Raw genomic sequence first — 14,494 nt, forward strand, 5'->3', positions numbered from 1 at the left:
TGAGGGTGAAGATGAAAAGGGTACACTAAAGGAGAGGAAACCAAAAGAACAAAGAAAAACATATCAGCGGACTCATTTCATTCATAGATCAAAGCTAAAGCCTCTGACGCTATAGGTTTTTGCCCAATACATCCACTTTAAAGTTCATAGTACCAGAGGCACAGACCAAAACATATTCTTAAAGTAACAAAGAGTACAAAATTCAAATGTAAAACATACAGGGCCTCCAAAACAGGACATTTTTTCCTTTTAAAGGGTTGATCAATATTTACACAATTATCTAATTGGTCTAATCTAAAATGTTGCTGAAACATCACTACAGATGTTGATAACCACCTCCCCATCATTAACCTGTCTTTCCCTCCCTTAGACATAGCGTGCTTATCTCTGCTCCCTCGCCAACCTTTGAAGAGAGCAAACAGGGTTTGCATGTTAATCTTATCTCCCTGTCTTCTGTGCCTCACTGGGCATATGATGTGTGAATTGCATCTGAACACAGTAAATAAGATCATTTATCAAGCACATAGACCAGGTGTAAACTTTTATCACAGTTTTCTTCACCTAATGAAATACTGAGTCATGCCTTTTTTTTTTTGCTTTTGCGAAGTGGAGCACTGGTCTGCCTGTCAGCGGCAGTGCTTCCTGTAAGTCACCTCTAGTTTCTCATCATCTCTTCCGTCACCTCTCTCCACATGCGGCGTCACCAGTATCACCATGAATGAATGAAGTAAAAAGCCCAACATAAAAGATCACAGGAAATACACATGCAACACGCAAATTTGTGGGCTAAACATGCATGCATGCATTCCAGGAATAGAGCAATGAATGTGGCAGTCGTTTTACTGTCATACCGCAGTCATGCTCCCCCTCCCCTCCCACTGCACACACACACGCACTCACACGCCCCTCCACACTTACTGGAGGTCTCCTGACAGGACAGAAATAGAACAACAAATTCTCACATCAGTGTCAGTAAGCTGCCCTCTGTTAAAATTCAAACTCAGACTCGTACGCATTTGCCAAAGTTCAGAAAGTTGACGTGGATGCTTGGCTTAATATATAAAAGAAAGAAAGGTGTTTATTAATATATATATATATATAATTTATTTGTTTATTTTTTTTTTTCAAAATTAGGGTGTGGGGGAAATAATAGAAATAAGCAGCTCAGTCACATTTACACCCATGTTTGAAGCATTTTCTTGCATTAAGCACATTTATATCAAATCTCCGCTCTCTCTTTCTCTCTCTCTCAAGCGCGCACTTTCTCTCTCTCTCACGCGCAGACATGCGCGCACGCTTTAGAGAAGCCGCGCGAGAGAGCGCCGCAGTCACCACGTCACTGAGGACGAGTAACTGGCCGGCCTGAGTTCATCCGACCGGGGGGAAAAGACAGACCGAGTTTAAGGGCCGCTGTCACTCTGCACCGATACTTCCTGCACGGAGAAGGTAAGGTGCTCTCTGTCGTTCGCTGTCGGCTCCATATATTATGTCAGAAATTAACAGAAAAGTTTGCTGAGGCGTCATTTTTAAATGTGCCCCTGGCACCCGTGGCTGCAGAAGGAACAGCTGTAAAAATTCAACTCCAGAAAGTTTAAAATTAAACTTTAATTCAGAAAAATTATATACCGTTAGATTTAAAGCCTCTCATTTAAAGTATATCCTTCGGTGTGTGTGTGTGTGTGGGGGGGGGGGGGGGGGGGCAGAGAAGGGTGTGGCCCTGTGTATATATATATAGAGAGAGAGACAGAGAGAGAGAAGCTGTGTCCCCCAGACCTGTCTTCTGATATTAAGATAAACTGCGCGTGCTATTTTTGGGAAAGCCTTACTGGAGTCTTAAACAAACAGTACACTATTTTAAACCATGTGGAGTACACTTTCTCCCTCAATTTAGCATAAATTCTTCATTTCTTAAAAAATATTTGTGTGTAAATTCAGTCTAGCCTACTTCTGTGTTGTGATTCTAAATTGAGTATCGTCAGTCTAGACGAAGTAGCTTCTCTGTACTGACGCCTCATCATCTTTACCTTGTCTGAATGTCTGCATTATAGTCAGAGTATAGCTGCATGGAAAATGTGACTCCAGCTTTCCTGCAAGTTTAAATAAAACATATTCCATCCATAAATGTATTTTTGTGTGAATATGAGGTTGAGTCTAATAGAAAGCAGGCCCCCGTCTGCTTTTTGCTCCTGCGCTCTAGCTCATTGCGCTAGGTAGCCAACAGCCTGGACACTGAATAACAGTACCTCTTTGTATTTACTCAGGAAATAGAGATCATCATTGTTTGCAACATAGTTTCATCCAAAGCTGAGGTGAAGGTCACCTTTCACAGGGCAGGGAGGTTTTCCAGTGCTACTGGCTACCCGTACCTCAGCATTTCTGTCTTTCCCTTTAGGCCTGAAACTATTGATTCCTGAGCAGTGTTGACATACAAGACCAAATATAGACATGGTAAGTGGACAAGAGCTTGGTCATCTGGCCTTGTATCATGTTGGCTATAATCAAACTGCAGACCAGATCTTGTATCAGTGCAGCAGAATGAATTGTGGATAGAGTGAGGCTGCCATCTGCCACCATGTGAGCCCTGCGCAACATAAAGACAGCAGTGTAGAGTGTCAGTGCTACCTGCGGCACCTTGATATACCTGAAGGCATCTTTCCATAATGACTTTGTAAAATTATTTAATGTTAAACACAAACTAACTCTTACCTCTTTTAAATTTTGGGCACCAGTGGAAACAGACTGCACTTATAGGGAGAGGGATGCATAGAAATCAACTTAATGTTATTAAATTCACTTTACCGCCCTTCTTAAGAACCGTGATTAGTTTAGTTAAAGTCTGTTGCTAGGGGCTTGTGTTTGTGGCCTGTTGCCACGTGGGTGAAGCTTTACAGCTGTCCTGAGGAGTGATGTTAAGCAGAGCATATACAGTGGCTTCTGTAGCTGGGCGGAGAGCACAATTTGGCTGACAGCCTCAATGCAGCAGTAACCTCGAGAGCAGCTGCTGCAGTTTAATTTTTCAGTAGTACATAGGCTGTTTTTGTGAAGATCTTATTATTACGAGATCATAATGCTGATATTTTTCATCCTTTTTGAGCTATTGTATATTAGACGGTCTGATGTGTAAAAGTTCTGTGTGCAACCCGACCCTGTCTACTTTCCCGCCCCTGCACAAACAGGCAGGCAACATACACACACTCTGATCTGTTGGGGGTGAGACAGGTGGAAATACTCAGCTGCTGTCACTGCTGCTACACCACTCCACTACTCTCACCATGCAAGAGGTGTGGGTTGAGATAATGCATTGTTAGAGAATGGGACACAAAGTGCAAATTTATTAACTGCAAAAAAGTAAAGTGTGTGGTTAAAAAAAGGTTTTACAACTGGTCTGGTCTGGAGGTGAGCAGCATATGCAAAGTCATAGCAAAGCCAGGCCCACTGCTGTTTCAAGCCATCTGCAAAATGCAAGCTGTGGCTAAAAAAGTCAGATTGTTTTCTCTCATACTAGCTTTTCGTTTTTAGTCTCCTTTTTTCTACAGAAAAGCTACACTGGTATGTTGACATGTAACATGAAGAATGCTCACACGTTTGGTTGTGTTAGCATGCTAGCATTTGGTTAATAATTGGCACAGAAATGTAGTGGCAAAAATGAGAGGAATTTATCCTGATGGGGACATTAATGTATCAAATTTCATGGATGTGGACTAAAAACCCAATATTTTAATGACACATGGCAGTAGAGGAAAACTGTATGAAGCAGCAAAGTCACTGGAATTCATGACTCTTTGTATCAAGTTTCATAGCAGTCCATTTAACAGTTTTAAAATCCAATCTCCTGAATCACGTTGCTAATATAGCAAATAATCAAAACTACTAATGTAGTATATTTATGTTGTATCAGGAATTGTAGACCCTTGTTGTTGCTCTTGGCTGGTAGCTGGTGGCCTCACTTCTGTAACCACAGACCAGTGCTGTATTTATTTTTTTATTCAGTTAATTATTAAAAGACTCCTTTGACCTAACCATACCGAACAACAGAAATCTTGTTTCAGATGTACTTTGCGCAAAGAGGACTGATATCATATGTTCTTGTCACTTGTCAAAGAGTAGCATGTCTGTGTTATTTGTTCTTATCTTAACTGAAAATGTTTCATGTTTGAAATTGACTTGAACTGTTCACTCTTTCAGGTGTTCAGAGGTACAATAGCAGACGCTTCCGATTTTGACCCCACCGCTGATGCCGAGGCCCTTTACAATGCTATGAAAGGCATTGGTGAGTGCCCCGCTCCTCTGTGATTCTTGGCCACGGAGGTGTAAAGGTCATCGTTTGTCCTCCCCACTAGTCAGCTGAATCATCACTTGACGAATTTCCCGATGTTGTCTAAGATGAGTTTTTAGGTCGTTGTTGAAAATGTTTCTTTTCTGTTTCTCAGGAAGTGACAAAGAGGCCATCTTGGACCTGGTAACCTCTCGAAGCAATGCGCAAAGGCAAGAAGTCATCGCAGCTTACAAAAGCAACTTTGGACAGGTAAACAAATACATTTTTAAATGCTACAGCTGTGGTCAGAAGTTTACTTGGCATTCATGTGTTAATTTGAATGATCTAATGATTCATTTTAACAATTAGGTTGGAATAAATGTAGAGCATACATATTTAATGGGTTTAAAATAAGAATTAGGTGCACAATTTTGGATTTATTTTGGAGTGTCTTTAATCCACATAGGGTCAAATATATACATAGACTCAAATATATACAAATATTTACTCAAATCTTTAATAAGTGGTGCCGAAGGTTCTGCAATATGTTACAAGGCCTCTTATCATCTTATTAGTCATCATGATTGACTACAACTGGTAGTTTCTCCTTGACAGCATAGAAAGGATTTATTTGACAGCGGTCATTATATTGACCAATAATCAGAGCAATGCGAGAGTCTAAGAAACTCAGTGACGATCTAAGAAGGACAATTGTAGATTTACGCAAGTTGGAAAGGTCTCCTGGAGCAATTTCTAACCAGCTGCAGATTCCAGGATCATCACTACAAACAACTGTGCGTAAAGTTATTCACATGTGTCACCCTTTTGTCAAGGGAGTAGACCAAATCTGCCATTCTCAGAACCCAGGAACCACCGAGGCTCAAGCCTGCCATGAACTGGAAACTGTTGGAACACCAGCATCACTGTCTCCAATGAAGAGAGTTTGAAATCACCACAGACCGAGAGGATAGTGAGCATCTACTCCAAAATCAGCACCTTCAAGCTTGACTGAAATTTGCATACCCTCGTAGAAAAGTCAAATACTTTCTCGAGAAATCTTTATGGTTAGATGAGACAAAGATTTAGTTATCTGGCCAAAATGATAAGAGGTATGTTTGAAGGAGTAAAGCCGAGGCACCCAATTCTTGTTTTTGTTTAAGCCATTAAAGATGTATGCCATATAGTCATTTCACCATGGGAAAATAACAGCTCAAAGAAATTATTGAAAGCCCAAAATGACCAGACATTTACGCCCATGATGAGTATATGTGAACATCTGAGCACAACTGTAATTTCCAGACATTGCTTAGACACTTTAAAAGCTTAAGATAGCAATTTTGAGTCCAGCATCACTGAAATTCTCTTTCATCAGGACCTGATTGATGATCTCAAATATGAGCTCACGGGAAAATTTGAGCGCCTCATTGTCAGTCTGATGAGAACCCCGGCCTACCACGATGCCAAAGAAATCCATGATGCAATCAAAGTAAGCCAAAAATGTGATTCGCTCTCACTCCGTATTAAATGAGGCAGAAACTCTTTCACATCCGCCTTCGTACTCTGTTTTAAGGGTACTGGAACAAATGAGAGATGCCTGATTGAAGTACTGGCTTCAAGGAACAACAAACAAATACATGACATGGTTGCAGCATACAAGGACGGTAAGATGTTTTATCTAAGATGTCACTTGAATTACGCATCGGATAGTATTTATAACTGTCATCTGTGTACCCAGCCTATGGCAGAGACCTGGAGGAGGATGTAATCGCAGACACTTCAGGCCACTTTAAGAAGATGCTGGTTGTTTTACTTCAGGTGACTAAGTAGGAAACTCAAACACACTTTGATCACTGTGCCTTTAAACTCTGACTAATCTGCAGTCTGTTGTTTTGATTCAATACTTCTAGGGGACCAGAGATGAGTCAGGAGTAGTGGATGCAGACCTGGTTCAGCAGGATGCCCAAGTAAGCATTTTATAGCCAACATAAAAGCTAAACATGCATATGCTGTTTGACTTTACACAGCCTTTGTTTGAAGAATACTTGAAGTGTCCTGTTGTAAGAGCATCCTTTTCTTTCCTTTTAAAGTATCATATTGGTAGCAGTGCTGAATGACCTCTGTTGCTTTAAATCAGTATTGTGCTGACATGTGGAAGCGCTGCAGCTATGAGTTTAGCAAGAGTTCAGCAAATGTGTATGCATTTTTTTTTTATTAAGGCTAAACATAAAAGCTCATGTCAATCAAGAATTTTTAGGCATCCAGGATAGTGCAGTGGGTATTTGGCTTATTAAGGTCAGTACAGCTTCCTGTGACACTAAGATAAACCTTGGACCAAGGTTGTTATAGTTAACTAAAACTCAACTAAAAAATAAATGTAGATGTGAAAAAACATTTTAACTAACTAAGATAAGAATTAAAAAATCGACATTAGAAGAAAATTAACTGAAATGATTTTCTGATTTTGTAAAATTAACTGAAATAAAATAAAAATATAGGTATCATTAGTTTTAGTGTTTGTTATTTTGGTAAAATTTCATCAAAACTTGCCTTATGAGGCTTTCATGAACGTATTTGTAGAAATGTTAATGTCTACAAGACTGTACGTCAGCTGCTCAGAAAGTCCTGTGTTTCTGTTGTAATACCTGTACTGATTTACTTAAATCTTGCCTCTGACATATGCCCTGCTTACAGTAATAATTACTAAAGACTAAAACTAAGACTGAAAGTAACAGAAACTAAACTAAAACTGAAGATTTTCAAACAATAAAAACTGAACTGAAACGAGTAAACTCACTCTGGAAACCACCTGAAACTAAACTGAATTAATAGAAAAAAGTTAAAACTATATAAAAATGAAATATAATTACAAAATACAAAATTATAATAACTCTGCCCTGGACCCTATCTGTTTTCTAAACTCTCTGTAGGATCTCTATGCAGCTGGAGAGGAGCAGTGGGGAACGGACGAGGCCAAATTTATCATGATCCTGGGAAACCGTAGCGTGACCCACCTCCGCATGGGTGAGCTCAGTTCTCCGAGAAAATATCTCAACAATGAGGCGTTCCAGTCATCCCCACTCTGACCTCAAGTGACTTAGAAGCTGGCGGTCCTCAGTAACAGCCTCCTGCTACTATGTGTGTTACCTAAACTTGCTAACATGCCAGGACAACCATTTTAGTAAAATCTGGGGGGAATTAAAGCACAAAGGCAAACTCAAGATTTTACACAATAATGGCCCAAAAGGATGAGATTACTAATTTTGTACAATATTTTCCACTGTTTGTTTAGTTTTTGATGAATATGAGAAGATTGCAGAGATGAGCATTGAAGACAGCATTAAGAACGAGCTGTCTGGAGACTTTGAGAGGCTGATGCTGGCCGTTGGTAGGAAATACACTGAATGCACCATTGTACTTTACATTGTGACACAACACAGTGTCTAATTTGGTCATTTTTCTCATAGTCCAGTGCATAAGGAGCATTCCCATGTTCTTTGCCAAGCGCCTCTACAAGTCAATGAAGGTAAGCACAAGTAGCCATTCAGTTTGCTTCCAGTGTGTTTGTAGGCAGAAAGGCCTTACTGGTACTGTTATGATGAATTAGGTCTTGTTAGTGACAGATTGTTAAATTAATTAAAATTGCTCAGGATTACTTAACTGTTGCCACAATGCATCGTCCCTCAATCCCTCCAGGGTCTCGGTACAGCTGACAACACTCTGATCCGGATCATGATTTCTCGCTCTGAAATTGACATGTTGGACATTCGAGAGTGTTTCCGCCTCAGATATGAGAAGTCGCTTTATAACATGATTAAGGTGAGAAAGAGAGGTACAGCATGTTTTTATATGCACTCTGTATGTGAATGTAGAGCACTTATATGACTTTGTGTGTGTGTATGTCAATCAGGATGATACATCAGGGGATTACAAGCGGACTCTGCTCAACCTCTGTGGAGGGGATGATGAGTAAGTTTTAGGAATGCTGCATCCAGAAGGGGGTGCTAGAGGACCATTTTATGGCGTTACTACTGTTACTCTGAACTATATAAAAGCTTTATTACCTTAATGAATACTGAGGCTAATGGAAACTCTTTGTTGAAGCTCATAATTGAGTTAAACAAACTTACGGTGCAGAGACTGTATTTTAGTCTTCTTCCTAGAAATGTTCCCACTATTTACTGCTTGAGGTTCTGGCTTTGCTGAGTGTGCTATGTTTTGTCAAACCGGTCATTGCAGCTTAGCTGGAGAATTCTTCCCTGAAGCTGCTCAGATAGCCTACAAGATGTGGGAATTAAGTGCCATGACCAGAGTGCAGGTTTGGGCTCCGTCTGCTCCCACCTTAGATGTGTGATTGCATGTTTGCCTCAGCAGAGCCTTGCATCTCCACTACCTGCTGGCCCTGTAATGATGTGCTATGGCAATATGCTAACAGTGTTATGTCTACACAATGGTGGCTTTGTCTAGATGTGATCAGAGTGCTGTTTGCTGAAATACAAACAGTTTTCTGTTAGAATGAACTCCCCAAACCCCCATTTGGAGAGTAAATGTCAAAAAGATCTCAGCATTTTTGACAACAAAAGGCTGTCTCACTAATGCTTCCTGAGACTGAGCTGTTTTTCATCCTACCAACCTTTTGCATTGTTAGTGGTGTCATGAATTCTAAACTCAATAGGGCACCCGCCCCCTCAAATGTCAAGAGATTATTATCATAAAGCCAAATGTGTTGCTTCATAATTTTTTATCAGATAATAAAAAAATCTTGAATAACAAATAATTTATTTTGCATGTTGTTCAGACCTCTGTGCTTTTAGTTCAAGCTTACAGATATGGATTTAATTAAAGGATATTAGTAACTTTGCCACTCTGTGAGTAAATACTAATTGTCAGTCTTTCAATTTTGTAACATGCACTACCTCAGCTGAGGCCTACAGTCCGCCCGGCGTCTAATTTCGACCCTGCTGCTGATGCACAAGCACTGAGGAAAGCCATGAAGGGATTTGGTATGCGAACCCTGCTATATAAAACACACTGACACTATCCTTGCAACTTTGCAAAACTCTTTTTTTTACATATGGCATTTCCTTTTTCTTTATAACAGGAACAGATGAAGATGCAATCATTGATATTGTTGCACGGAGAAGTAATGCCCAGAGGCAAGAGATCAGACAGGCCTTCAAATCCCTACTTGGAAGGGTAAGACACAGGAATGATAGAAAATATGGCTAAATCACAAAATATTACCTTTATTCATTTATTGTTATATGTCCTCCACTGGATACGACAGCTTTTAACAACTCACTGTGTTCGGCGTTCCAGGATCTGATGAAGGACCTGAAGTCTGAATTGTCAAAGAACTTAGAGAGGCTGATAATTGGGCTCATGCTGACACCAGCTGAATTTGATGCCAAAATGATGAGAAAAGCAATGGAGGTAAAGTAGGAGTTAAACCAAAACACCCACTGATTTCACTCTTAAATGAGACTCCAGTGCTAATATGTTACATTTCTATGTGTAGTGCACACGGCTCACATTTAACCCTCCATATTACTGATACCTGTTTCCCAAACATGTGGTGGATGATATTTGGCAGAGATAAATTACACAGAAGATATTTTATAGTCAAATAAAAATGTATTTATAACTTTTCAACCTGACTGAATTTCCTTATGTGGCAAACCTGACTCATCCTCTGCTCTCAGCACACAGCAGTTGCGTGCAGATGGTGTTTCATAATTGTTTGTGTCCTCGTTTTATGCATTTTCAAGTAGTGAAATATAATAATTTGGTTATTTGAAGGCAAACAGTCAAATTATCACCTAACATGGGAACTGAACAGATGAAACCGGTTTGGATAAGTAGTAAGTCTTGGATGTTCACAAGAGCTTGGAGGTCCAGTGTGTTACTTAGAGTTAAACAGGCAGCTGAACTTTGAAATGGGCTCTTGTACCTTTTTATATTTCACTAAGCACTACCTTCCTGGTTCCCACACATACAATAGTCAGTATAGAGTTAGAAAGCCTATTACTTTTTTAAAAAAAAAAGCCAAAATAGCAAGACATGAAGCTCACACTAGCTTTTTTCCCTAGGATTATGTGTGGTTTTTTTCAACAGGGTGCTGGGACTGATGAACACGCCCTCATTGAGATCCTGGTTACCAGGAGCAATCAGGAAATACATGCCATGAATGCTGCCTATCAGGATGGTAAGTTTGGCACCAGAATAAGGCTTAAAGAATCACTTGCTTTGTCCTAAAAACCTTTGTCAGGGCATGTAATATATCATACTTTGCAGCCTATAAAAAGTCTTTGGAGGATGCCGTTCAGTCAGACACATCAGGCCATTTCTGTCGGATCCTCGTTTCTCTCGTGCAGGTAATGTCTGTCATCATCATGAGAACTCAGACTGTGTGTAATTTCCACGCCCACTCACCAGTTGCAGTCTGGTAGTCTGGTTTGTGTTCTCTGTTACACATAGATCTATTTAATCACCTCCATAACTGTCTTTTATAGTGTCTTACAAAACAAAAATATACGTTTTTGGTTAACCACTAGCCTTACAGAGCTAAGCGGCACTAATTTGCATTTAACCTCCTTGTCTGTTCAGGGTGCAAGAGAGGAGGGCCCTGCAGATGTGGAAAGAGCTAATGCAGATGCTCAGGTGACCGAATGCATCCTTTTCTTTACTGTGTTCAAATATGAAATAGAAGAATGGATCTGAAGGTTTTGTGTTCCCACTGTTCTTCCCGAACGTACCAGGAACTTGCCGATGCATGCAATGCTGACTCAGATGACATGGTGATGAAGTTCATGAGCATCCTGTGCACCAGGAGCTTCCCTCATCTCAGGAAAGGTAAAGGTCATCACAGATATGTAGGTTGCAATGATCTTTACAAGTGTTCAACTAAATTTCTCCAACAAAATGCAGTGGATTCAGGTCACAATAACTTATCATGCTCTTTGCTGTTCACAGTGTTCCAGGAGTTTGTCAAATGCAGTAACAAGGACATTGAACAGATTATTAAGAAGGAAATGTCTGGAGATGTGAAAAATGCCTTTTATGCAATAGGTAATAACTATTTTTCACTACAGACTTTATTCTCTTTTACTTTAAAGTTTGCCACAGTGGATGATACTGTTGATGAAATCCAATCTGGGTGACAACTTCTCAGCCTTTGCATGTTTCTCTTGTCTTTGCAGTGTGCAGTGTAAAGAACCAGCCCTCTTATTTTGCAGATCGCTTGTACAAAGCCATGAAGGTATCTCTTCATTCTGCTTTAGATGAGTTAGGGTTAGATCAGTTATTCTACATACTGCAGCATGTCATCTGGTTACTAGATGTCAGCCGTGACACGTGATTAGGTCACTTTTATTGGTGCAGCATCCTCAGTTGTCTAACTCAGAATATACAAAGTATTTATTGATTTCCTCTGCAGGGTCTTGGTACAGACGACAGAGCGCTGATCCGCATCATGGTGTCCCGTAGCGAGATCGACCTTTTCAACATCCGAAAAGAGTTCAAAGAAACTCACGATGACTCCCTCCATGAATTCATCCAGGTAGAAACTATGATTGTAAGTCTGAGCCTTTGTCTGCTAACGCCTCTGCTTGACATGCTGTGTTCACATGTGACTTGTGTGTCTGTGGAGTTTTGGTTTAATTGCCTTGGTCCCGCTGTGTGCAGAGCATGCAGTGCACATCCTTTTTCTGTTGCTGCGGTAAGGTGGTGGGGTACGGTAATCTATAGCTCTCTGCGGTGGACTATGGGTCTGTGGCCACAACACAGCTGTTTAGGAATTTCCCTCTTGCATGCTTCCTCTATCTCTGCTCTGTGATTGGCTGACAGCCGCAGAGACAGGAAGTTCCTAAAAGCAGTTCTATAATAACTTACAGATGAAATCACTGTGACACCAATAAAAACAAGCTGCCCTGGATTGGTTTGGAAAACACATTTCCACATTATGCAACAGCAAGGATTGCTTTATCTTGTTTTTATAAGTTGTGCAGATAAATAACTGAATGGATCACTTATTAAATTAATTCAATTTAATTGTACATTTTCAGTTTGCTAGTTTCACTTACAAAAGCGGTTTCGAATTGAGCAGTTTCTCAAACTTTAAATCTGTGCATGTTTTGAGAAATATGCTTATTTATGTTCCCCTGAGAGTTTGGGGGAAAGCTTCAAATCCCATGCTACGCTATTAATCCACCTTCCAGCACCTCTTAAAGCCAACAGCAGGAGATTTATTGGTTCTGTTACCTCTGGAAAATGCCAGGTTGTGTTACCCTTGTTTCTAAAATGTATACTAATATAAGCTAACCAGTTGCCCTGCATAGTTTCGTTTTTGCCATACAAATGTGAAATCTTGATCGAGATTATAAAGTAGAAATCTTTATCTACTGTATGAGTGTCAGCTGATAAACAGGGGAAATTCCACTTTTAACTCCTTTGTTGATATAGACCGATTTCACAGCTTCTCTTCTGCATTTAACTATTGTGTGAGCCAGAAATACGCACTGCCTTCCAAAACATGACCAAATGATTTTTCCACTATTTGTGTTTTTCTGACCATGCACAGGGTGACACGTCAGGAGACTATCGCAAAACCCTGCTGATTCTCTGTGGAGGGGAAGATTAACGCAGTTATAGCCCTGCTGCAGCTCAGTTCACAGACTTTAGTGACCACAAGACTGTTGACAGAGTGAAACTGTGATGGTTCACGTCAGCATCTTTTCTCAGTGTAACTGCTGCCACTCTTCAGCCAAATCAAGTGACCTATGACCTCGCAGCCTTGCAAGCCAGTTTTTTGCTCTCATGTCTCAGCTTCCTGTCCAGCAGGATGAGACGGTTCTTTTTTTTTACAGTGTTATATGCTCACGATGAAGATGATCATGTTCGCATCTGTAGTATATTTAACAAGTAGGTACTAAAGCAGAACCTTTAATTTATAGGCCATCCAACAAATACTGTGATTTGAAGGTAACACACACCTGAATTAAAAAAAATACACAATTGAAAACAGTTGTCTCTTCTGTTTTTTCCTACATGTTGTTATTACAGTTTTTCATTTGCCTCATCAGACCACACATTCTCTTGCTGTACCTTTTTTATGACGTGGGTTCCTGTATTTGACAAGGCACTTTAATAATTAACCATGTTGATACTGGCAACAGTACAGAGGTGAGCAAAATGGGAACTAGAATATTTAAGATCAGGAAACCCCCCTTCCATTTTAATACCTCTTCTGCTTAGCAAAAATACCCATATATTATTGTTACTCATAAAAGAGAACTAGTGTAAATAAAGGCTGACAATGCCAGAATAGCAGCTTATGGAAAGCAAAGATTTAAGATATTGAATAGCAGCTAATAGATAGTTAACACGCTCATATTAGCTCTTCCACATTTGCGCGTATTAACACGTCACTTTACGCTTCATTTCACGTGTATCAGTTGCACTTGTACACTTGTTAATGCAGAGGAAAAGTGCAAGACAGCTGTCTTTTTCTTGTTAGTGTTTCAGCTCATTGCATATGTGTGAGTGCAGCTGTTGTCGGGCCACTGCGAGTTAAAAGAGGAAAGAAGAAAAAAAGAGATGTATGTGGCGAGGAAATCCCCTGCAGTACGCCAAATCCAAGGCAACAAATAAGAGTCTGCAGCTCTCGCTGCTCTCAGTGGCACACCCAACTTGAAATTGCTCTATTTGATCATAATTACAGGAGATTAAGAGATTACTGCAATAACACTTTGTTAATGTCAATACATACACTGTTCTTGAATTTCCCTTTTGATAATGGGGGATTTTTTTTGCAGTAGCAATGATCAGCTCGTACTGCATAAATTAAATTGATTCAAGTTTACATATTTCAAAGGTGCTCGGTTCTCAGAGGGAGTCGAGGATGTTGCTTTAGCCTTTGACTTCATGTTGTTACAGTTTTCATAACTGTGGTTCCTTCATGCAAACAAGCCAAGCACTGTTCTGCATGTAGGCCTGCCACACTGTGCATACACACTAGTATAGGTTGTCTATGCATTTTTCTCTGTTATACATGTCACATCATGTGCCCAGAGTCTCTTTTGTATCATTCAGTATTGTAGGTTTTTTGCCATGCATCCTTATATGAAGCACGTACATGTGCTGCAAACTGCAAGCTGCTGCACATAAATGATTTAAATGTATACAGCTTTCCATTCATGTGTTGGCAAAGGCAGGCCAAACAGTTGGACACACACCAGGTTCTGA

The 14,494-nt window shown here is 40.1% G+C and overlaps 1 protein-coding gene across 4 annotated transcripts; it reads left to right on the plus strand.

Moving 5' to 3' along the window:
- Positions 1-1,288: 1,288 nt before the first annotated feature.
- On the plus strand, positions 1,289-13,271 carry anxa6 (annexin A6). 4 transcript variants are annotated; one of them, XM_005467947.4, is made up of 25 exons: positions 1,289-1,446; positions 2,393-2,448; positions 4,186-4,270; positions 4,431-4,525; positions 5,628-5,741; positions 5,826-5,916; positions 5,991-6,070; positions 6,163-6,219; positions 7,183-7,276; positions 7,545-7,640; positions 7,720-7,778; positions 7,949-8,071; positions 8,163-8,221; positions 8,492-8,570; positions 9,174-9,255; positions 9,354-9,448; positions 9,572-9,685; positions 10,367-10,457; positions 10,547-10,626; positions 10,859-10,912; positions 11,011-11,104; positions 11,225-11,320; positions 11,452-11,510; positions 11,688-11,825; positions 12,831-13,271. In XM_005467947.4, exons 2-25 carry the CDS (start codon positions 2,446-2,448, stop codon positions 12,888-12,890), a joined length of 1,998 nt encoding a protein of 665 aa, XP_005468004.1. In that variant the 5' UTR covers positions 1,289-1,446; positions 2,393-2,445; the 3' UTR covers positions 12,891-13,271. The 4 variants fall into 4 exon arrangements, 3 of the variants coding, with proteins under 3 accessions (XP_005468004.1, XP_003445908.1, XP_025753366.1); XM_003445860.5 differs by having other exon boundaries at positions 1,290-1,446; positions 11,688-11,810; XR_002056437.2 differs by lacking the exons at positions 8,492-8,570; positions 9,572-9,685; positions 10,367-10,457; ... (5 more) ...; positions 11,688-11,825; positions 12,831-13,271 and having other exon boundaries at positions 1,290-1,446; positions 9,354-9,421.
- Positions 13,272-14,494: the final 1,223 nt, after the last annotated feature.

This window comes from Oreochromis niloticus, linkage group LG2 (genome assembly GCF_001858045.2).
Source record: "Oreochromis niloticus isolate F11D_XX linkage group LG2, O_niloticus_UMD_NMBU, whole genome shotgun sequence".
Classification (NCBI taxonomy): Eukaryota; Metazoa; Chordata; class Actinopteri; order Cichliformes; family Cichlidae; genus Oreochromis; species Oreochromis niloticus.